The sequence below is a fragment of the Miniopterus schreibersii genome, assembly GCF_964146895.1.
Source record: "Miniopterus schreibersii genome assembly, chromosome: 4".
NCBI lineage: Eukaryota > Metazoa > Chordata > Mammalia > Chiroptera > Miniopteridae > Miniopterus > Miniopterus schreibersii.
This window is the reverse complement of record NC_138105.1, coordinates 40,172,552-40,196,388: the sequence shown is the minus strand read 5'-3', so window position 1 is coordinate 40,196,388 and position 23,837 is coordinate 40,172,552. Positions and strand designations below refer to the sequence as shown.

The following is a 23,837-nucleotide window of genomic DNA, read 5'->3' as shown; positions in this document are numbered from 1 at the left end:
ATCAGGTTTCATAGCTGCAAACAGAATAGATTCAAGCTGGTTTAAAGAGAAAAGGAATTCACCTGTAAACCTTAGGTTGGGCCAACTTTTCTATCAAGAACCAGTAGGCAAAATGCCAATGGCCTGCAATGCTTTTAGGAGCCCATGAAAATGTTTTCATTTCTTTTAAAATCTGAAGGAAAAAAAATTAGGTTAAAAAAAATTATTATATCTATCTTAATTCCAATGCAGTTATAAACTCTAATTACATACACATATACATACATAAGTGCGTGTGTGTGTGTGTTATGGGGAAAAGGGCTGCTGAAGGCAAAAGTGTATATGATCCATTAAAGTCATACTGAACACAGGCTCAGGCTTGGAGGCTGCCCACTCAGGAGCTCCAAGCTTAGCCACATGCACATGAGCACTGCTCTAGGACATACCCCCAGTTACTGGCACTGGCACAGGCTCTACCTTCCACACAGGGGCCCCGAATGCCTCCAGGAGCTAGCAAAGGTGTCAGCTTTCAGAATGGATTGTCAGCATGTGCTTCGAACTGAAGCCTTGTACAATGTTGTCTCACCATGACAGTCTAGGTCCTACACTTCCACCCCAACATTCTCAACATCTACCCCCTTAGGGATGACTGAGACTTTTAACATGAGATGAAGACTGAGAAGGAGATTTCTGGCATCCATCCTGGTGATGCGTAAACTTGTAAGGGTGGGATATTTTCCAAACATAGGGCAGGTGTTCTGAACAGCTAAAAATCCTCCACCACACAAAAACTACTGATGTATTAGCATCTAGACTATCTGGAATGCATAGGTTTTGTTTTTGTTTAACAGTTCAAATATAAGCTAAAGCTGCAGTTACTGAATATTTATTATGTGATAGGTACTGTTAGCACTATTTGAATCATCTAATTTGATTTTTAATGAAAATAGCATTTTGAGATAGGTAATGTTGTTACTACTTTCCATTTTATAAATGAGGAAACTGAGGCTTAAGAAAACTAAGTAAGTTATTCATGGAGATACAGTTAAGCATTCGTGAAGGTGAGATTTTATGCTGAGTCTTAACTGCTATACCACACCAGTTATATATAAGATATACAACTTTAAATTCTGCTTTTTACATTTAACATTTTAGGATAAGCCTTTTAAAATCTGAACTTTAAACTCTTCTTTTTAAAGCTGACATAATATTCCATCAAATTATTGTAACAATATTTTCAAACATTTCTCTATTGTATTTAGTCTATTTCTATATTTTCCCTATTTTAAGTAATATTGTACTAATTCTTTATGTATAGAACTTTAAAAATATATATTTATCATTACTTCCCTAGAATGGAATCTCAGAATTGGCATAGTAATCTTAGATCAAAAGGAATGAAAAAGTATTTTTTGAGAAGATAGTGCCATACTTTTATTTAGTTTAATGATGAAGAAATAAGCTCATTTATTCATTGATACAGTCAACACATTTATTGCTTTCCTCCTATGTACTGAGTATGGTACATGTGATACCATCATGAATATTTGACAGTCACTTACCGACAGGGTGTTATGGTTTATAGGGTGTTAAAATAGGTGTCTCCTGTAAATTATATGTGGTGAGAATGCTTCCTAGATTTTCTGGGACAGGGTAGGAATACTTTTAGCTCTCTTAGGAATTGTAAGAAAGAGGCACTCAAGGCAATATAAAAATGGCATCAAGCATGAACATTGTTTCTTCTTGGCCAAACTGTTAGATGAAATATTGTTTATCATTGTTTAATGGTTATCTCCTTGAGTACTAATGAAGTTGGACATTTTTCCGTATGTTCGTTAGTAAGTTGTTTCTTCATTGTGAAGTATCCTTTGATATTTTGGTACTCGGTATTTATATAAAGTAGATTTTGGTGTATTGTATTTGTTGTAAATAATTTTAATCTGCTTTGGTTTAATTTTTTTTTTTTTAATTTAAGTAAGTTTGTTGTTTTTTTAACATAGTCCAATCTGCCAGGCATTTTCTTTCTAAATTTTTTTAGAAGCTTTAAGCTTCAGAAGTACACTTGACCTCTCCCAAAAGACACACAAATAATCAATTACATTTTTCTTTATTTTTTATGTTGTATTTTATTAGTATTTAATTCCATAATACATCTGAGAATGAAAGGAGCCTGACCCAGGGGTCAGGGCAGTTGCTCTGTGAGCCTGCCTGTGCTCTCTCTCTCCAAGAGCGTACTTCCACTTTAATAAATCTTGCCCCCGACACTTGAACTCTTCCCTTGTGTGTCCTGAATTCTTTCCTGCAATACCTCAAAGAACCTTCTCCGTCTGGTGACACCCCTATGACCACCCTCGGGCTCGATGATTTGCTGGAAGAGCTCCCAAAATGGGGAAAGCTGTTATACTTACACCCATGGCTTATCACAGCTAAAGAAAACATCAAATCAGCAAAGGGAAGCACACACAAAGTAAAAACCCAGCTGCCAACTCTCAGGTGTCCCTTCCCAGTGGAGGTACAGGGGGCTGGGCTCAATTCTCCCAGCACCAATGTCAGGAGATGTGTGAAGCGTGGTCAACCAGGAAGCTCAACTGAACTTTGGTCTCTGGAGTTTTATTGGGGGTCACTCATAGTCAGGGGTCAGTCACATACGCTTGCAGCACTAGATGGTTGACCTCAGCAATTCTGACTTTAGATTCCACTTTCCCCTAAGCAAAAACAGGTGTTCACCATAAATATATACGGTCAAAATGGAACAGCATAGGTCACAGCCTCAGGCATACAAAACCTTTACCAGGCAGACTACTCCAGAGGTTATCTTCGGGGAGCAGAAGCCAGGCCTTTCTTTGGAATGTGCAGGGTTTGCCTGACTCAGGACTGCTGAGCCAACCCTGGCCTTCCCAGTGGTTATGAGGAATAAATGAGTTAATCCGTATAACTTAGAATAGTGCCTGGCTCATGTAAGCAAATAAATAAAGGTCAGCTATCGTTCCTTCCAGTGGAGCTCTGTGAGCTGAATGAAGCAAGTTCATTGCGGATACAATGAAGACGGAGCTTTGTTCGGTCTATCTTGTGCGAATGATATGAGTCCTCAAGTTTGGAATAATGGGGATTGCGAGCATATGAAGTATTTTTGCTAGGGATGCTTTTGTAAGAGAACTTCCTAGTGAAACACCGACCCTAACATTGTGTCCGTTTGTCCTTTACAGAGCTCTGAAATCAGCAAAGTCAAAGAGCAGAGCTGTTTGAGGAATACAACAAGAGAGCAGGTACAAGAATGATTCTCAGTAACTAACACATAATATTCACTTTTTAAAAATATGTCTTTATTGATTTCAGAGAGAGGAAAGGAGAGGGAGAGAGATAGAAACATCGATGCTGAGGGAGTCATTGATCTGCTGCCTCCTGCACACCCCCGGCTGGGGATCGAGCCCACAACCTGGGCATGTGCACTGACCTGGAATCGAACCCCGATCTCCTGGATCATAGGTCAATGCTCAACCGCTGAGCCACACCGGCCGGGCCATAATATTCATTTAGATTGATGATTAATTCAAACTTATAGCCCCTATTATTTAAAAAAATATTTTGCAAAAATACCAGTTTGTTATCTTGGAATATGAGTGAGTGTGGGTTATAGGTGGCTGAATATATCCTAAAGAGGGATTGATTTCTATGAATACATTAATCAGTGTTGAGATTTTCGTTAGGCCAGGCCTAGACATAAATGCAAAGGAATTAACTAAGCAATTATTATTATTTATTATTAAATCAACACATATTTATTAAAGGCTTTTTATGTGGCCTCTGTGAGATATTTAGTGATTTTACAGAACTGACCCAAACTGACTGGCAACGTCCTCTCTTATCCTCACGGCCCTTACAGTACAGTGGAGGTGACGTGAAATAAATAAGCAAGTATTGATATATGAGTCAAAACTGATTGATGCTGTGAAGAGAAACAGCAGAGTTCTGTGGGAGAAAATATTGGGTGACAAGGGAGGAATCTACTGTGGGCTGGCTAAACACAGAATGTTTCTCTGGAAGGTGACATCGAACTAAGAGTTGAAGTGTGAGGAAGAGAAGCCCAGGCAAGCTGGATCAGCAGTGAATAAAGAAAATGATTGAAAAAAATGATAAAATGGTTGTAGCAAAGTCCCAGAGGTAGAGGGAGACATAAGAGGAAGCTGGGTGGAAAATAGGGTGGAAGTGAGTATGGGATCCCGCCTAGTCCTGTTGGGCCTGAATGGCCATGGTGCCTTTGGACCAGCTCTGCCTGGCCACTGTCTGCCCTTGGAATTTTTGTACAATGTCATCTGGTCTTCTCTCCTGGTCCCAAAAATATAGATGCTTTTAAATCTATCACTCAGCCCTACCCTCCTTCATCTCTTGCCAAAGTACAGTGTAGACACCTTGTGATTCTGCAAAGAGGTCCTCGAATGTGTTCATTCTTCTGAACAGTGGTTCCATATGTTCTGCATAAAATGGTTTGGGGTCAAGAAAGTTTGAACATATCTGAATACTGTAACACTCTCAGGAACTTTAAATGCACATTAATATAGGTTCTGGGAAGTTCTAAAGTAAATACATATATGATATAGGTATACATATGTATATGTGTATATATGTGTGAACCATAATTTTACCTGAGAGTTCACAGTTATTTCCAGGTTAACACTGGGAAATATTTCAGAAGTTTCTTTCTTGGAACTATGCATTTTAAGAGGTTTCTTACACTCTTGAGGCTGGTCTGTTGTTATGTAATTGACTTGTCTTATGTCTCTGCACATTAAATTATAGTAGATAATTTTCTAGAATCTAGATAATTCAAGCCAGAAAAAAAATCTGTTTGCTTCAATGGTTTAGCTTTTTTAGGCAGAATATTTTTCGTGATCTGAATTATAGGGTTAGTGCTTCAAATTCTGATCATACTCTACATGTGAAAATAGTGTCTTAAGTACCAGTCATGAGCGCTGGAGTAAGAGCTTACTAAGTAATTTTCAATATCAATATTAGTCATATTTGTTCTCTTAAATCAAACAAAGGAAAACCACAAAAAATACTGTTTGCGTCTCAGCTGTTCTGAATCCTCCCTTTCCACTGAAAATGCTTATTCTTCTCAATTTGTAAAATTCTCATAAGCTAAAAAAGTCTTAAGGAGAGAAAAATGGAGTAGTGCCTACTGTAGTACCTCAGAATGAGTTGATTTGATATAAAATTTAGAGTATTTGTCTTTGCAGCAATAAAAGTTTCAAGGCCCAGAGTATGAGAGTTAACCTATGCCTATTTCAGAAGAAAGGTTCTTTGTATCTGTGATGGAAAGGCCATTTCCTCTTTAAGATCAATTCAGTATCTTTCAATTCAGTTAACTATTATTAAAAAATAAGCTCAAAATCATGAAAAATTCCCTAGGATTTCATAACTTAGAAACAAAAGCATGTTTCATCCCCAGAAAGAGAGACAGCTGTCCCTTAATTACTACTCTTGCCATTTGCTTTCTGTTAGAGATGTGTCTCAAATTTGGAATCTAATTAGAAATCTTAACTGAAAATAGATTTTTTAAAAAAGAAAAAAGACCAATATGGGAGATAAATAGAAATGGTAATATTCCAGCCAAATTGGATAATCACCTATGTTAAAATGAGTTGGTCCCCGGGGAACATGTTATCTGTCATGAAATTGAACTGTAACTGTTTCATTTTTCAGGAGGAATTTTCTCAACCAAATGACAAGTCTTTTAATCTCTCTACATTGTAATTTTCAGGGATTATATTTTGCTCTGTGTAAAAACAATGGTTTTAATGTTTTGAGGCCGGAGTTAAATCCCAGCCCTCTAACTTGTTCCCTGTCTGACTTTGTACAAATTTTCTAACTATTCTCAATCACAATTTACCCATCTCTAAAACAGAATTTCTAAATCCCATTTCACAACGTGGTTTCTGTCTCATTTGTCTCTTGAGTGAGCACACTGACTGGTATGTTGTGGCAGACCTAGAGATATTAAGTTCTAGAAAGGATGAAAAGAAGAAAATAAAAAGGAAACAAAGCTAAATTTGAGGATATATATTACAATATCTAGCACAGACTATTACGAATGATAACCATTCAGAGAGCGCTTATTGATTCTGTATCCTGGAGGCAAAACCTCGAATCCTTATACTCAAGCTACTTTTTTCTTGTAGATATTTTGGATTCTCTCTCCAGACTGTCAACCCCACTTAAAGTCATAGTCACATATTATTTCTGAATTACAGCACTCCGCGTGCTGTTAGGCATGCTAGTTGCTCAATTAATATTTGTTTAATTGAGCGAAGCTGTAAACCAACAGCGCCCAGAAGTTGGATCCCCCAGCGCTTGCTCCGTCCCCCGGTTCACAAACTCCCCGTCTGGCCCTGAAGCAGGAATGTCCTCGCTGGGTGACCGCGCGCCCACTTCCTGCCGCTTCTCCCCTGCAAGTGCTCCCATCAGAGCAGCTCGTTTCCTGTTATTTATGCCTGTTCTACATGGTGGCTTTTTGTCATCATCTGCGTTGTATTTTTCCCCTGTTCTTTTTCATTCCTCCTCTTTTCCCCTCTCTTCTCGTCTCCCTTCCCTTAATCTTTTTTTGGGATTTTTGATGCACAAATCTCTTAAAGTCTGACCACATATCATCTCCTCCATGAAGGAGTTTCAGGTTATCTCCTGAGATGAGTATCTTACCTCCTTCGATTTTTTTGGGGGTTCTCTGTTTTGTTTTCAGGTGCTATTCCTGTTCCCCATCTGTGACCCTGACACGGGGCCAGTGAAAGCCCTGCCACCTATGTTAATGGCTCTTTCCTTCTGTCTTCTATCCTGTACTCCATCCTGTCACCTTTACCAAAAAGCCACCAAGGGAGTGGACATCTGGTGCAGTTTGCTGCTTGCTTCCACACTGGTGTCTGGGTGGCTGGCGACCCAGAAACCAGCGTAAGTGGCAGAGCCGAGGCAGTCTGGATTCATAATAGGCCTCTTAGCCACTTTGCTATACAACCTCTCTCATGCTAAATTACTGTAATAATGAGTGTTTGTGAGAGGGACTCAGATGTGCGTACTAGACTAACACAGAGTTAAATGATAAGAGCAAAGACCCAGAACAGCAACAAGAAATTGTCAAACAAAATCACATGTATTAACTTGCCAGACAAGGGAACAAAAACTGGTATAAAAATTCTCAAAGTAGTTCACTAAAGGGAAAAGAGCCAGGGAATAAGTGCTAAAATTGGTGGGGTGGTGGTAGGTGGGGTTAAGGGTGAAGTCAGGAGGAGAGTCAGGGTATGGAGGGGGGTGTTACTTTGGTGGTGCTATTTAAGGGTTTAAAACTAGTATTTTTGCAATGACAGAATATACAAGGAAACCCTTTCATTTACAACAATACATTCCATATAGTAGATGCTCAATAAATACATGTCCCATGAGTTGATGTTTACAGTATCTCCTTTTCTTACTTCTCCTTACACATGAGATCAAAGTAATCCTAAAAGCTGGAGAGCTACAGCCTGAGATTGAAAAAAATGGGAAACAAAGGAGGAAAGTCCACATATGTTGTTTTATTCAGTATTTAGGCATAAACTAACGACATAGCTTTCACATAAAACCCAAGCTTGAATGCCATACTGCCCCTGTGGCAACACTTCTTTTACTCCACATGATCACAGAGGATTAGCCCAGATGATAGAGGAGGCTTATTAAGTCAACCCCTGCTTTTCTTTAGTTCCATGTGAGGCACTAGAGAGACGCTAGATGAGCCTGCAGACGGAACAATGGCTTGGAACTTCGCTGCTCAGCCTTACTCGCTTTGTAGATATTCTGCCCAATTCATATTTAGGAATTGAATTTTTTTTTTAATGACACATTGTTTGTTCTTACTTACACTGTAGTGTGGTATTATTGAATAATATTTTAAAGTAGAATGTAAAACTGTGTACATAGTAGAGTATAAGGAAGCTGCTGGTAGTGAAAGAATTAAAATTCATTATCTGTATGCAATGGGCAGTCTGACTGGGAAAACTTAGCTATGCCATATTATATTCCTTGTAGATAACCCCAGGCACTCTGTGAACTTCTCTCGAGAGCTAAAGTGAAATTAGAATAATCACATGTATACATTTATCCTTGCCTGTCATAATAAAAGGCAGCAGATAAAATTTTAATTAAATTCATTATCTGTCTTCCTTTGAAATTTCAAATTTCAAAAGAAAATGAGCAATTAATCATCAGAAACTATAGATAATTTAGTTCATACTAATTTGAACCTGAAATGTATCATCATAAGGAATTCAATCAGTCTGAGAATTAATAGATGATGTCTGTATTAGAAATGCCCCCAGGATATCATCGGCTTCGGTTTCAGTTTTGCTTGAGCACATGGTACTTAACTGGCCTTGGATACGTATGTGACAGTGTTCTTAAGGTTTCTGAATTTTTGACGTTGCTGAGGCAGCACTTCCTCAGGGTCCTCTTATTTAGTAAAAGTGGAGGGAAAAATCAACCTTCAGCCAAATTTAAACTCTCTCTATACATACCTGTTTCTCGAGATAGGCTTGAGATGGGCTGCTTGGAGTCATTGTACATGGAATACACCATTGTTGAATGAAAGTAGCAGGAAAAACAACCACCCTGTAATCTTAAGTGTAGACAATAACTTCATCTTTAACTGCGTTTTTCAGATGACAGTAAAAGCCATTAAAAAATGCCCGAGCATCTAGTGAAGTGCTATATAACCCTTTTGCACTGTGTTTTAAAACCTTTGCTGTGCGATAGTAATTTTTCTTTTTTAAAGTAGATTTGGGGCTCGAGACCAGGTTTTACAAGGTTTTGTTAAGTAAGCAAAACCCAATGTATCACATGAAGTACTTCTAGGGGTAAGAGTTTCCAGGAGATGTCAGTCTTTCCAGAAACATCCCAGTTTCATTTTCCTTTGGATGACACGTGAGAAGCACTCAGGAGTGTCACACCAAAGAGAAGGGGAAAAGTCTACCTCAGAACCCAAGGCCTTCTCTTTAATCCCCGTGGGGCCGTTAGCCAGTGGGGTACATGGAGCTCTTCAGTCTGGCTACTGGCCCTCTGTGTTTTCATCCCCTAAATGGGATGACCCCTCATTCCTTTAATTCTCTTCAATTCTGTATTCGCTTGAAATATCCTATCCCAGTATTTTAAAGAGTGATGATGAAAGGTAGACATATGTAACCAACCTGCTGCAAAGGGATGGCTGAGATCAAATCAAGCATGTTTCCCATACGCACTTTGTAATTCTTCAGGATGCTTTCATCTTTATGACTAACACAGAGTATTTTCTAACACATCCGATGGCTGACTAGCTGTGTCCCCAAAGTTGGTCCAAGTGTTTCCCCCCCTGAGGACATCAGGTTACTGTGGGAAATTATTTAAATTCTAACTCAGATCTGATGCAGTGCTGAGGCAAAGGCCTCTCAGCTCTCAGGATTAAGGGAGCCTTGTCACAGGATCAACAGAGACTCGCTTTTACTTTATGTACAGTGGAGACCAACTTTGTTCCTGTCCTAATTGGAAACATCTGAGCAACAGACTGACCCCTGATTCATAATGAACCAAATTCAGCAGAGTCCCTCTGCTTGCTGAATGGAGTTCTCTGCATTGCTGCTTTGTGTTCTGTCCTTTTAAACATCAAGATTTTGCTAGTTGTAATGATCATTTAATACTCATTGCGATTTGAGATTATTACTTTACTGGACTGTGATCTCCAAAAGGGAGGCCTATGATTCAAAGAAGCAAAAAGAGAAAATATTTCTCCTTTGTTAAGTAACCAGAATACTGGACCTGAAGAATTGGATGTACTCAATCATTAGTTTCTATTTTCAAACTTCAATTATTTAGAATTTTTATTCTTGATTTTTTTCATGCTGGCTGTCCACTGAAAATATATTCACATAAAAGAACAAGAGATGAGAATGTCTCAATCAGAAATGATATTATAAATAGAATTATAAAAATATCTGTCGTGACCTGGTTTTCTCTTCACTGGTTCTGGTACTTAGGCATTAAATGCTATAGGTTTTCCAGAGGTTTATATTTTTGAGAATAATAATAATGTAAATGAAAGCATAAATAAATGTCTCCTAGCCCCCTTTCTTTCTCTCCGCCCATTGCCCTGATTTCTTTCTTTCTTATAAAAGTTTATAAATTTTGGTAGGGTAAAATTAAAAAACATGGTAGGTAGAATAGAGAGAATGCTCTGAAATCAGACACTCAAATTCACATCCTTGGTTCTGTAATTACTAAATGGGTCCTGAAACTAATTACTTTTTAACCTTCAGTTTTTCACCTGTAAGGTTGGAGTTATATTTTAAATTTGTTATGACTATTAATTTAATGCATATAGAGCAATGACATAGAGCATGACACATAATATGTACTCTACTCAGAAAAGGCATATTAATACTTAGGAAAATTTGGCTAATGTGAATTTAAGAAGTGGTGGTGAGCAGAACTTTGTGAATTATTAGTAGAACCCCTCTGATTTGGTGTTTATAAGAAGGAAAGGGAAATGTATCATGCTGGTCAATTATATTTTATTGACTTGGTTCTCTTGTCCCCACCTGCTCTCTTCCTCCTTATTTCAGTGTGTCACAATAATTTGAACTGCTTTGAGCCCTAAAATCCACAGTCCAAACATTTTCCATGAATTGCTAGATGATGGTCCTACATTGATGCCATTAAGGCGCTAGTTCTTATTGTGAGCTGCCATATAAGTGTCCTCACCAAGCTCCAACACTTTCCAAAGTGTGGCATGCCACGACCTGGCTCTGTTTAACCCCAGGGGTACTTGGTATGACCTGCCAAGAACTGAGTTGACTGCCAAGAGTCAGGCAGCAGAGCTGAGGCTGGAGAGAGCAAAGGAAAAATAGAGTAAGAGTGGTGATGGAATCAAGGCTGGGTTAAGACTCATCACTGGCAAGAGTCCATCACAAAAAGGCCAAGTAATAGTGGGTGGGAGAATAGGTAGGTGTCAGGCGCCCCAGGCAGATGACTGAGATCTGAAGATCTTGGGAAGAAAAGAGCACTGGAGTAGGAGGTGAGTCAATGGCTGGAGAAACTGAAGGCCTGGCCGGGATCCATGACAGCTTCAGGAATCAGTCTAGAAATCCTGGTTAAGTGGCATGGGCCTTTAGCCCACTATCAGCTGGGACTCCCTGCTCACCTCTCTCAGCTTATGAGCCTGGAATCTGAGTGGTCCTCTGCCCCAGAATGGTACTTCCCAAACTTAAATGTGCATAGGAATCACCTAGGCTACAATGGGGATTCTAACTCAGTAGGTCTGGGTCTGGCTCAATGGCCTGCATTTCTAACAAGCTTCCAGGTAATGCAAATACTGCTGGTCCAGGGACCATGTTGTAAGTGGCAAAGCTTTGAGAGAACGTTGCTTTTTGGTCTTGCTAAGTTCATGGATCTTCTGTTCTGTCTCATGTCAGGGCTGCTTCCTCTGGATAAAGACGAGAAGAACATTGCTGGCTAGTTCAAAACTGAGCCCCAGCCGCTGGACTTTTGATCAAACTGGAGCCCTGACAACCCTCATCTTTTTCTTACGTGACAAAGCAGGTCCCCACTGAATTTAATATTGGTAGCAAAACCATCCTGAGGCCTGGAGAATTCAATTGTCTCTGATGCAATTGGTTTTCCTGGGCAGAAACGTTGCCCCTGAATACTAATCCATTGCTCTGACAAGAGTTAGCCTCTGCCCGGTCAGGGGCCTCATGAGAAGCCAGGAAGGCCTTGACCTTAAAAAATGCCTGGTTGTTTTTTTCAAGTAAAATATCAAATTTGTCAATTTATGCCATTTTCCTCAAAGGGAACCTTTCCCTGAAACTGTTGTTTATTTTATGCTATTTTTTTTTAATGATATAAAATAAGGGTAAATCACTATTACTGATAATAGGGGCCTAGTTTCAAAACTGAATATAATTATCCTACAATGGTGGTAGCCTTCGAACTACCCTGACATTTCCCAGGAGGGAAAACAAGTAGAGAAGGCAGAAGTAAATCCCCATGTGGATCATAGTCCTGGTTTTATCTCTTCTTGGCTTTGTACAGCCTTTAGCTGATCTTTAGAAGCCCTGCCCATCCACACTCCATCTTGTACATTTCATGTATTTAGAAGGGTTTAAAGTGATCTGACATCATGACTTATGTCTAGTTTACCAAAACGTCCTGGCTTCAGAAGTTTTGGGACAGTGAAGTGAGTGAGTTTAGTGGCTTAGCTACTGCAGGGCTATACCACATCACACCACTCTAATGTCACGGGCCACATACTGCAGAGTCTGGAGGCAGGGTTACTATTTCCCTAGTGCCACAGAGGCCCCCTAAGCTGTTAGGACTTCATTTAAGATGGTAGAGCTCTACTCGTATTTATTATGCTCCTTGACCAAACTACTGCTCTCTTCAGACTTTTACACCAGGCACTTAGTCTTCCTCTGGTCTCCATGTCCTGCCTGCTGTCCCCCTGGGAGATTTCAAGTTCCATGGGAATGAACATCCCTGATGCACAATTTCTTTGTCTTACTGGCTCTAGTGACCATCAACACCACTCCATTTCAGCCACCCTTTTATTCCATGGCGGTACCTGGACTTCTCATCACAATCCTTCTCTCGTCTCCCAATATGTTGTATCTTTTCCCTTAAATGACTTCCCAGTCCAGCCTAGAAGCTGTTCCTTCATGTTAATAGTATTACATTCTTGGCTTACCTCCCTCTCACTGCATCAATAGACAAAATGCCAACACTGTTAACGAAAACTGTCATTCTCCACCAGGCTGCTGAGCACTGCTGGAGAAAGCCACACAGTCAGACTGAGACACACAAATCTGTGGTCTCCAGGCCCAGCTAGACCCACACAACTGCCCCTACTTGGCTCCTCCTCCAGTGCTCATAAAGGCCAGCTCAAAACTCTCTTCTCTCTAAAAGCTCCTACCCCACTTCCTCCCTATTTGCTCTAAACTCATGCTTTCGCCTCTTTTTAATTAATTAAATTCATAATGAATATTTAGGATATACCAAAGGTATAAAGAAGAATATAGTACATCTTTTATAACTGTTACGCAGTTAAATAAATAATTTTTTCAATACAGTAACAGACCCCTGTGTTCCCTTCCATGATCACATCTCCTAAAAACCTCCTCCCAGGCATCATAACTCTTCTGATTTCAGTGTTTATCATGCATTTCTCTGTGATTGTACCCCTTGTGTATGTACCCCTACATAATATAAAATTAGAATATTATTTTACATGTTTCAAAACTTTCTATAAATGCCACCATGTCCCTCCCATCCGTCTGCCCTTCCTCACCCTTCCTCCTCTTTTTCTCTCCATTGGTTTGTGAAGTTAATCAATGCTGATCTGTGAGATAAAGATCCATTTCATGTAGAATGAATAGATAGTGATACATTTATTTACTTTCTTATTGATGAGCATTTAGCCTGCTTTCAATATTTTATTATTAGAAGTTGATTTGCTGTGAACATTCTTCTGTCTTTTGCTATGTATTTGCAAGAATTTCTCTAGAATATAGCTTAGAAGTGGAATTGCTGTTCAACTTTACTAGATATTACCAAATTATTTTCCATTGTGGTTGGAACCCCAGCAGTGCATAAAAGTTTATATTGCCCTAAATCCTCATCAATATTTGAGATTTTGAGACTTTAAAAAATTTATTGATGGCTATATACTTACATCTCATTTGGTTTTAATTTGCATTTCCATGATAACTAGTGAAGTTGAGACTCTCATAAATTGTTTCTCGGCAATCTGTGTTTGATATTTTTGAATTACCTATTTACATATTTTGATAGGTTTTTCTATTGGGTTGTTTTGCTAACATTTTAAATATATTCTGGAAACTAAATCTTCATCATTTATGTTTATTACACACATTATTTCCTTCTTCTCTTGTTTTAACTTTAATTTGCTCTTTTTCTAGTTATATGGTGAAATCTTAGATCATTGATTCAGGTCTTCTTTTCTAATATAAGCATTTAATAATATAAATTTTCCTCCAAGCATACTTTAGTATATAGTGTAGTGATTTCATTCTGATTCAAATGTGTATGTATGTATATACCCTCTGAATAACCTCTGAATAAAAAGAGAATTTATAATTGTATGTGTATATATATATTATATCTATATAATTATCTAGAACTGTATTGTTTAATTTCCAAATATTTGGGGATTTTCCAGATATCTTTTTTGATTTCTAGTTTAATTTTATTGTGGTCAGAAAATATACTTGTTTTTATTCTAATTCTTTTAAATTTGTTAAGGTTTGTTTTAGAGCTAGGCTATAATCTTAATGAATGTTCCATGTATATTTTGAAAAAAATATCAGTATCCTGTTGTTGTTGGAAGAATTGTGTTATAAATGTCAATTAGGTCAAGTTTTTGGTAGTGTTGCTCAGGCTTCTAGATGCCCACTGGTTTCCTGTCTACTCATCCTCTCCGTTACTGAGGAAATGTGGATGTCTCCAGGTGCACCACTGGGGATTGGATTTTCCTCTCAGTTTTCATTTGCTTTATGCAATTGAAGCTCTGTTGTGGTGCTTTTACATTTAGGATTGTTATGTCTTTTTGATGAAGTAACCAATTTATTCATTACACAATATCCTTTTGGTATTTGGTGATGTAAAGTCTGTTTGTTTGATATTAACATTGCCCCTTCAGTTTTCCTTGGGTTGGTATTTACTTGTTATATATTTTTGATCCTTTTACTTTTTACCTATGTCATTATGTTTAACTATAATGACACATATAGTCAGGTCTTGGTATTTTTTTTATTAATCTAAGTTGATAATCTATGTCTTTTAATTGGTGTGTGTGTGTGTAAACTGTTAGCATTTAATATGATTATTGATGAGGTTGGATTAAAAGCAAATATTTTGCTAGTTTTCTATCTATTCCATGTGTTTTTGTTTTTTCCATGCTTTTAGATTTATTGCACAATTTTTTATGATTCCATTTTATCTCCACTATTGACTTATTATTTATACTTATTTAAAAAAATTATTAGTGCCTACCTTAGGAATTACTATATACATTTAATTAATCTCAGTCCACCTTCAAATATTTTAGTGACATAATTGTATGCAAAATCTTCAGTGCAAGAACAGTAGCTCCCCTTTCCTCCCTTTGCCCTTTTTGCTATCAATATTGTATGTTGTTCTTTTTCATGTGCTATAAGCATACAATACATTGCTACTTTTTAGCTCTAGACCAGTCATTGGCAAACTCTGGCCTGCAGACCAAATTCTGAATAACAATTAGTTTTGCAAATGAAGTATTGTTGTAACATGACCATGCCTATTTGTTTATGTATTGTCAATGGTACTGCAGAATTGAGTGGTTGTGACAAACTGTACACCCCAAAAAGCCTACAATATCTACTATCTGCCCTTAAAAGAAAAAATGTGCCAACCCTTGTTTTAGGTAATTGTCTTTTATAGTCACTAAAAGCAAGAAAAGGTGAAATGAACATTTACTTTCCTTTATACCATTTATAGTGCTCTTCATTTCTTTTGTAGATTCTAGTAGCTCTCTGTTATCTCATGCTTGAAGAACTTCCTTTAATGTTTCTTGCAGTTGCAGGTCTGCTGATAATAAATTCATTCATTTTTATTTGTTTGAACAAAGGTCTTTATTTCTCTTAGTTTTTACAAGTTATTTTTACTCTGTATGGAATTCTGGGTTGACAGTTTTTCTTTCAGAAATTTAAAGATGTCACTCAGAAACAACATGATCAAAATTAAACTCATCACCCTTGACGACCATTCCTCCTTTATTCTGCAAATAGTTTATTGGCCCATAACTTACTGGGTTTCACCTGAGTATCTGTCTTTCATTTTCTCAACTCTAACATAACATCTAATGTCATCACCAAGGCTGGGTTATTCTATTGAATAATTTTCTTTGGAATTTAGATTCTCTTGTCTAGCCATTTGCTTTTATTTTTGCTAGATCCTCATTATTATTTTATTTCCCTAGAATATTAAAGTAACCTTCAAACAGCCTGTATCCTCATCAGGATGACACCTTCCAATACATTCTCTACTTAAACACCAGTAAACTTTCTGGAAAAAAAATCAATGCAATCATGTCATTCTCCTGCTTGACGTATATTTAATGTGGTTTCCTTATGCTCTAAGAATTAAGTTTAATCTCTCTAGCTGTCTGGTTTAAATATATTGTGGTGTGGGATTAAGCAAAAACAAACAAACAAAAACTCATAGACACAGACAACAGTATGGTGATTACCGGAGGGAAAGGGGGAAGGGGTAGGAAAAGGTAGAAGAGAGTGTAGGGGGGATAAATGGAGATGGAAGGAGACTTGACTTGGGGTGGTGAACACATAATACAATATACAGATGATGTATTATAAAATTGTACACCTGAAACCTACATAATTTATTAAATGATGTCACCCCAATAAGTTAATTTAAAATATTTAAAAATGAATAAATAAATATATTGTAGTATGTAAAAACCAGGCTATTCTTTATTCTCATGCATGATTTTCAAACCAAAAATTTCCCAAGTAGACATGGAAAAGGAACTGTTGTACCAAATCATAACCATAAGCAAATGCTATATTTATCCAGTAGAAATGCAGTGGTTTTCTAGAGATTTGCTAGTAATACAAGTGATTTCTTCTGAGGTATATTCTTTGTAACAGGTAACAAATATGAAATTTGTCCTCAAATGAAAAGGAATAGAGTTATAAGAGGTCATATAATTCTTGTTTTGTATATGTGTCTCCATTCTCTCTAAAGTTGGTTATTTTTAAGTTAGTAAATAGCTTTGAATAGTTTATGTTATGCTTAAAATTGGACCACATTAACGAGTCATTTTAGGCATCTCTTACTCACCTCCAAAATACACATACTCACACATAGAGTTTACATTTACTTTATTAATTATTCACCATTAGTGTGCAGAGTTGTAACTTTGTGAGATTCCTTCATATCACCTTACCTAGGTCTTCTTTTCAATTTTTAAGGTGACTGATCAGGATTGAGGGTTGAGTCTTTGTTCAAGAAATAGTGAAGTCAACCAAAGCCTGAATCTAAATCCTACATGCATGGCAATCTTCCACAGATATTCCCCCACTAATGCTAACGCATTCGTCATAGGTTCTTGAGAGAATGTGATACAGCGAAAACATGTCTGTTCTTATTGGAAAAACTACTAAACTTAAGTAGTCAAAAATAAATTAGAAAGCATTATCTTAATTCAAAATATAATTTTCAAATTGACAGAATGTGGTGCAATGGCCCCTTACCCCAGCAAGTATCCCTGGTTATATTTTTAGAAGCCAATGTCTATTTATCTGCAACTTTATTGTATTATTTTCTAAAGATTCAAGATGCTTTCTGGATTTAATTTTTGCCAGATGATCTTAAAAACTAGAGCTGAATTACAAATGAAGCTGCTTTGTTAAGAACAACAAAGACTAAGGCTGTGGATTTTTGAAGCTGGAGACCAAATCAGTATTCCAAACCCAAACTCTGTTGCTCCCTATCTCATTAAACAGCATCGGGTAGACATTTAAAGATTTTTATACATTTTAATTTGGCTGGTCACTTGATTTAAAACTACATCGATTTTTTTTTCTAATTCATTCTTGGTCATATATATCATGCTAAATATCAAAATGAATTTGAAAGTCGTTGAGGCTGTCTGTAGAAGAGGGTACTAAGTTCTTGGAGATGCTTTCTTTCCCCATTCTAATTTTCATCATTTTGCTGTTGCTTTCATTTTCATTTCCCTTTGAACTTTAGCTTTTAAGGATTTTTATTCATTCTTTTCAGCATCTACCTCGATCATTAAACAATTACACCTTTATCAGGCAGAGCAGCAAGAGACTCTGTGGATAATGATGAGGTTGGAAACTCCCCTGCACAACCTGTTGGCTCATCTTGGAAGAAGAGTGTCATGACAAATTATCTTTATGTTTTCATGAATAATGTTCTAACAAAGGATGGTTGGAGAGATGATCATAAAGGGCAGTTCTAATGGAAAGGATGAAAGTAATATTCACCTTGGCAAAACACTATAATGCCTTGACAAGATGCTATCTCTTCTTGCTGCTAAATTAGGTGCATTTAAGTTAGCATCCCTCTGTTTTACAGAATGAACTAGAAGAGAAAGAGTATATCTTTCAGGATTTAAATTTCCTCATATGACCATAAAATAACTTCAGGGAAAATACCCATTTAACCCAGAGTTCCTGGTACATTGACTAGGTGGATTGGTCTTGAATGTAGAAGTGGTATAAGCAGGCAGGTAGTTATAGTTTCTACCCGCCTTTGATTCTTAGCTTCAGATGAAACTCTAAAGTAACCTACAACTTTGCTGTTGATGTTTCCTAAATGCAGGATTTCAGAGTGGGATATCAGGTCTTTAGTGTGAAGATACGTCAGTATTAAACCAGGAATCATTGGCAGTGACATCTGGGCACAACAAATTGGAAAATTAATCAACTGTGAAGGTTGATCATGGAAATCAAAGAGGAAGGAGCATCAGAAGAAGGCCAGCACTTCCTTCCCTCACCCCAGGCAAATGAGAGTGGGGACCTTCAGTTGACAAGTAAGTATCTCTGTGCCCTTCCTTGGAACTCTCTGAGAATGTACACTGGGTCCACCAAACACACAGAAACTGGGGCTCTAGCAAATGGCATAAGATTAACTAAATTTTTGTCCTTTGAACTACTTCTTTTGGTGTTGTGAGTCTGTGAAATGCTTCTTATCTTTTACCATCTTTAATGAGATGGATGATATCCATGCAACCATTAAATGTCAAATGGTAGAATCAAAGTTCCTGAATGTGTATTAAGACACTAATAAACACTTCTTAATTTTGCATTTGCATAACCTCACTTGGAATTATTTTTTGGAACATAGACATTTTATACATTTTCTCTTTAACACCAAAAACATTTAAGTGGAAAGGAAAGCATTTGGGCAAAATTGTTGCCCTGCTGTCACCGCCCTACCTGAGCACCAAGTGCCATGAAGAGAGCAAGCTTGGAGGTCTGGCCAGGATTTACATCTGAACATTACATTTAGGATTTGTGCTGCTCACATAATTAAAAGCAGAGGAATTGTATGGTGTTTGTTTTTCACGTTTAAAATTCTAGGGTTTGGGTTTTATTGTTTAGCATGAATTGTGTCTTTTTCTTTTCCGAAGATTCCTGTTGCCCAGTTATTAGCACTGGCAAACATTTGCCTAACCTCTCATTTAACTTACATTATGAAAATAATCTTTAGAAAATGGTATTGGTTGGATACATTTTTTGAGAAATTTGGTTGTCAGAGCTTATAGCAGAGCTAATTGTTAATAACCTTTTAAAAAATCCACACTATTTGAAATGCACAAAGACCTACCAAATGATTGTCATTCTGACCTCTTTTGGAAGGTCTAAAATTGTTAACCATAGCATTGTTAAATGTCAGCAGGAGAAAAAATAAAATGGTTACCATGCAAAAACTGTGAGCTCTGTAAATAAAAAAATGAATGATTTTTATACAAAGAAGTAGTTCTAACAATATATTAGTGACCAGATACTATTAAATTTAAATTGTATCTGATGAATCCACCGGTAAAAAATGAACACGGAAAGGATTTACATAATATTCTTACATTGCTGCCAAATGGTTTACTTGTCCATAATTTAGTTTTGCCTCTTTGGCCACCATGGGTGCTAACAAGTGGCATCGCAGTTGTCATCCACTCTTGTTTAGGAAGCACCCATGCTGTGTGTGGTCTTCAGGCATCCACCCGCCAGCCTGGTCTTTCTGCCTTTAACCATTAGATGCTCCCATCTCCTCACCTTTGTTCTCGAACTCACTTTCCCTTCCACTTCATCTTAAATCATTGAGCTGTGTTATTAGATTTAAAAAAAAATTTCCAAGAGAAATAGAGGCATTTAATAGAATGTTGATTTGAGCTATCAATCAGCTGGCAGTATAACCAGCAGCATAATATCCTTCGGAACCTAATTAGAGACATCCCTTTAAATAGTAATTTACTATGTATAGGGTTAGGGTTTGAAAGAAAATTCTACATGGAAGAGTGCTTTGGAGTGGTTACCTTTTTTTGAAGGTTGCATCTCTTTTTACATGCATCCAAAAGAAACAGACACAGCGGAAAATGTTTTATATTTGTCACAGCTTACAAAAACAGTATTTCTGAGATTCTTTATGGCCATGGAGCTAAATAGATTAGTCAAATTTTTAGTTATATCTAGTTCTGCTACAAATATTATGTTTTCCCTTGAGAAACCACTGTTTGTAAGTCTGATCAACAGAGTTTATTTATTCTACCAAATAATATATTAATATATTCTGTGCAGGGTGAAGCATAGTAATAGTCAGTGATATATTTTTGATAATGACTTAAATATCTTTAATCTGAATCCTTACATATTATTTATAGGTATTCAGAAGACACCAAATGAACCACAGTTGGAATTCAACCTTGGTAAGAAACCCTGTCTTACTTATATCAATAAATATAATAATTTGTATATAAAGTTCGCAAGTTGTAGGCACATTACTTATATCATTATATATTTTACAATCTCTTATGAACCTTGTTCTAGAAAAACTTTTATTCTATAAGGTAAGTGCTATTTTCCCAATTTTTTTACTTAAAGAATCTGAGCCGAGGACTAGGTCAGTTCACTACCCCAAGGACATAGCGTTCAGTGGTGTCAAAGTTGGGCCTCTCACCCAAGACTGGCGACTAGAACTCATTCTCATGCAGTGACTGGGTTTTGTTGCTAATCAACGCTTCTGGAAATCTCTGTGTCTATTGATTTATTCCTTGGGCTGGAGACTGACCTAATGTGGAGTTTTTCTTTGTTTTCCTTTATGCCCCTTTCAGTCTCACTCGCCCAAAAGTATCTTTTCACTCTTCCATCTTGAAGATGGAATTATGCTTTTATTTTGAGGCATAATTTTGAGAAAATAAGTATACATAATCTTTTGTTTTGATAGTTTGTTTTCTCTTTCTAACTTTATTTTTAGTGCAGTCTTAGCTTCACTGCAAAGTGTAGTAAAAGGTCTGGCGGTTTCCCATGTACTCCCCACCTCCACAAATGCATAGCTTCCTTCATTTTCAACATCGTTTTCCAGTTTTGTACATTTGTTATCGTTGATGAACCTATATTGACTCATGATTATCACCTGAAGTCCATAGGTAACATCAGGATTCTCTTTTGGTATCGCACATTCTATGGGTTTCCATTATTGTAGCATCATGCAGAGTATGTCCACTGCCCTGAAATCCTCTGTGCTCCACCTATTCATCCTCTCTCTCCTAACCCCTGGCAACCACAGATCTTTTTACTGTCTTCATAGTTTTGCCTTTTTCAGAAAGTCAGATAGTTAGAACCATAAGGTATATAGTACTTTCAGATTGGCTTCTTTCACTTTATTATATCGCCTTTAAATTTCCTCTCTGTATCCTCATGGCTTGATAGCTCATTTCTTTTTAGCACTGAGTAATACTCCATTTTCTGGATGTATCACAGTTTACTTACCATTTGCTTACTGAAGGACATCTTGGTTTCTTCTGAGTGTTGGCAATTATGAAAAAGCTTCTATAAATATCTTGTGCAAGTTTTTGTGTAGACATAACTTTTCAACATCTTGGGGTAAATACCAAGGATCTCAATTAGCGGATCATATGGTAAGAGTGTATTTAGTTTTGTAAGAGGTTGACAAACTGCCTTTGGAAGTGGCTGTACCATTTTGCATTCCCAGCAATGCGTAAGGTGTAAGGGTTCCTGCTGCTCCACAGCCTCGCCAGAAGTTAGTGCTGTCAGTGCTCCCGATTTGGGTATTATTTTTTTTTAACATTTAATTTTTATTGCATATGGAGATAAAAGATGCTGTAAATGAAGGATTCTAGATTTTTTTATTTTCTCAAGTATTGAGAAACAGAAATGTGAAAACTCAGGAACCTTCTGTGGTAATACCAATAAAGTTTTACTTTTTTCCTCCAGAGTTCACAGATATAGAAAGAACTTATTTTCAGAAAGGGAGCTGAGGAGCCAAAGAGGCCTAAGCACCTCTTGACTCACTGACTGTCTCTTACTACTCGAGCCTTCATCTGGCCATCTTTCATTTTTAATGAAAACATAATAATTTTTTAAACATTTTTGGAAGGACTTCTGAAAAGTGAAGATTTGTTTGAATTATTTGGTGTATTTCATAATACAGATAAAGCCTTCTTCTCTGCATCCTGGAGAACAGGGATAACCTGAAGGAGGCAGAAGCTATTGGTTTAGAGAAGGTTTGGTAAACCTGGTGGCCAACTTTCAAGAGACTACTTGTCTGGGCCAAATACCTGTCTTCTATTTCATTTAAAGTGATCTGTCTTATTCAAAGACCTAACTATGCTCTTTGTTTTGAAAGTCCAGTCAAGTTCAGTAGCAATGCTATTGTCACTTACATTTCTGGCTTTGGACCATAGATCCAAGAGATGAGCAGCTGCAAGAAATGATTCCTAATAATAGTCCTCCAATTTAAAAAACAAAACAAAAAAATCCTCAAATATATTTTTTCATGTTGAATAAAAAAAATACACTAGGATTCTTAACAATAGATAATTTTATCTTATCACAGGGCAAGAAATGCCTGACCATTAAACAAAAGAAAATTATTTAGAGTCTTCAGGGAATTGAATTGTTGATCTTGAAAGATGTGTTCCCCCAAATCTTTGTTATGTCTCTTAAAGAGATCCTAAACTGTATTATTTCTTGGAAAAAAAACAACCCTAAAACTTAAACTACTCTTTCAAGGACACTATAGGTTTTAGTGTATTTTTTGTCACTTTTTTCTTTAAGTTTTCTTAATCCCACAAATTCTTCAACACTTTACCTGCTATGTAGTTAACTTCATTTGATAAGAAATAATGAGAGTAATAGTTTCTTAAATATTTTTGTCATTGTTGAAGAATGTATATATTTATTTAATTAGAAAAAAAGCATAGTGCCTTAAAACAAAAATAAAAATTTTAGCAAAAAATAGGATAACACAAGGTAAGCAGCTTTTTCCAGTTAATTTTCCAACTAAATTTTTGATATTTGATTCTCGAGTCTTTACCCAAATATTCAAAGTAATTGAGAATTCGATGGCTGTGCGTTTTCCATTTAGAAAACAGCCACACAAATTTTGCTAGGTGTCATATTGCTTTGGAAAAAATAACTATTTTCCATCAAGGATTTGTTTCTGCCTTGTCTGTATGCCACTGTAAAATCACTATATCTTGCTGAAGGTCCTCTGCTACATCTTTATTCAACTAAATGAGGTAGGAGATGCTTAGTCAGTTGAGCAAGATAATTGGCTAAAAATATCTTGCTATCACAAGATAAGCATGTACTGAAAAAATGAGTATCTTATGTCCATTGTCAACTATATTTCTCATGGTTGGCTGCATTTAAATTATATCATTTACTTTTACAACAGCAACTGTGCTTCCGCATTTCTTTCACTGTTTCATTTGAGTTCATTGAAACCCTCTTTATTTTCACAAAGGGAGAAATAATAAAACCCCCCCGAGAATGCTTATTTTGCTTATGGCTTAATAACATTGTTTTCATTTCAACAAAGCTGGCATTTAAGAAGAATGATCATTTCTTAAAATCCAGATGCATTTCTTTCTTGAAATCATTGTTGAAAATGTATAGAAGAAACTAATATTGACAACAAGATAAAAGAAATTTCTATGAACTATTTCTTAAGTTCATCCTAGAGTCAATAGAAAGCTTATAAGAATGTATTTTCATATTTTATATGGACACTACATATGTCATAAA

The 23,837-nt window shown here is 36.8% G+C and overlaps 1 protein-coding gene across 4 annotated transcripts in view; it reads left to right on the top strand.

The window, feature by feature from the left end:
• INPP4B (inositol polyphosphate-4-phosphatase type II B) overlaps positions 1-23,837 on the top strand; it is a 528,611-nt gene that overhangs the window by 241,462 nt on the left and 263,312 nt on the right. For all 4 annotated transcript variants that reach the window (XM_081135695.1, XM_081135696.1, XM_081135693.1 and 1 more), the window contains 3 exons: positions 3,186-3,245; positions 18,391-18,601; positions 20,450-20,494. In XM_081135695.1, coding sequence (XP_080991821.1) covers positions 18,511-18,601; positions 20,450-20,494 — 136 coding nt within the window. In that variant the 5' untranslated portion in view covers positions 3,186-3,245; positions 18,391-18,510. The remainder of the gene's footprint in view (positions 1-3,185; positions 3,246-18,390; positions 18,602-20,449; positions 20,495-23,837) is intronic.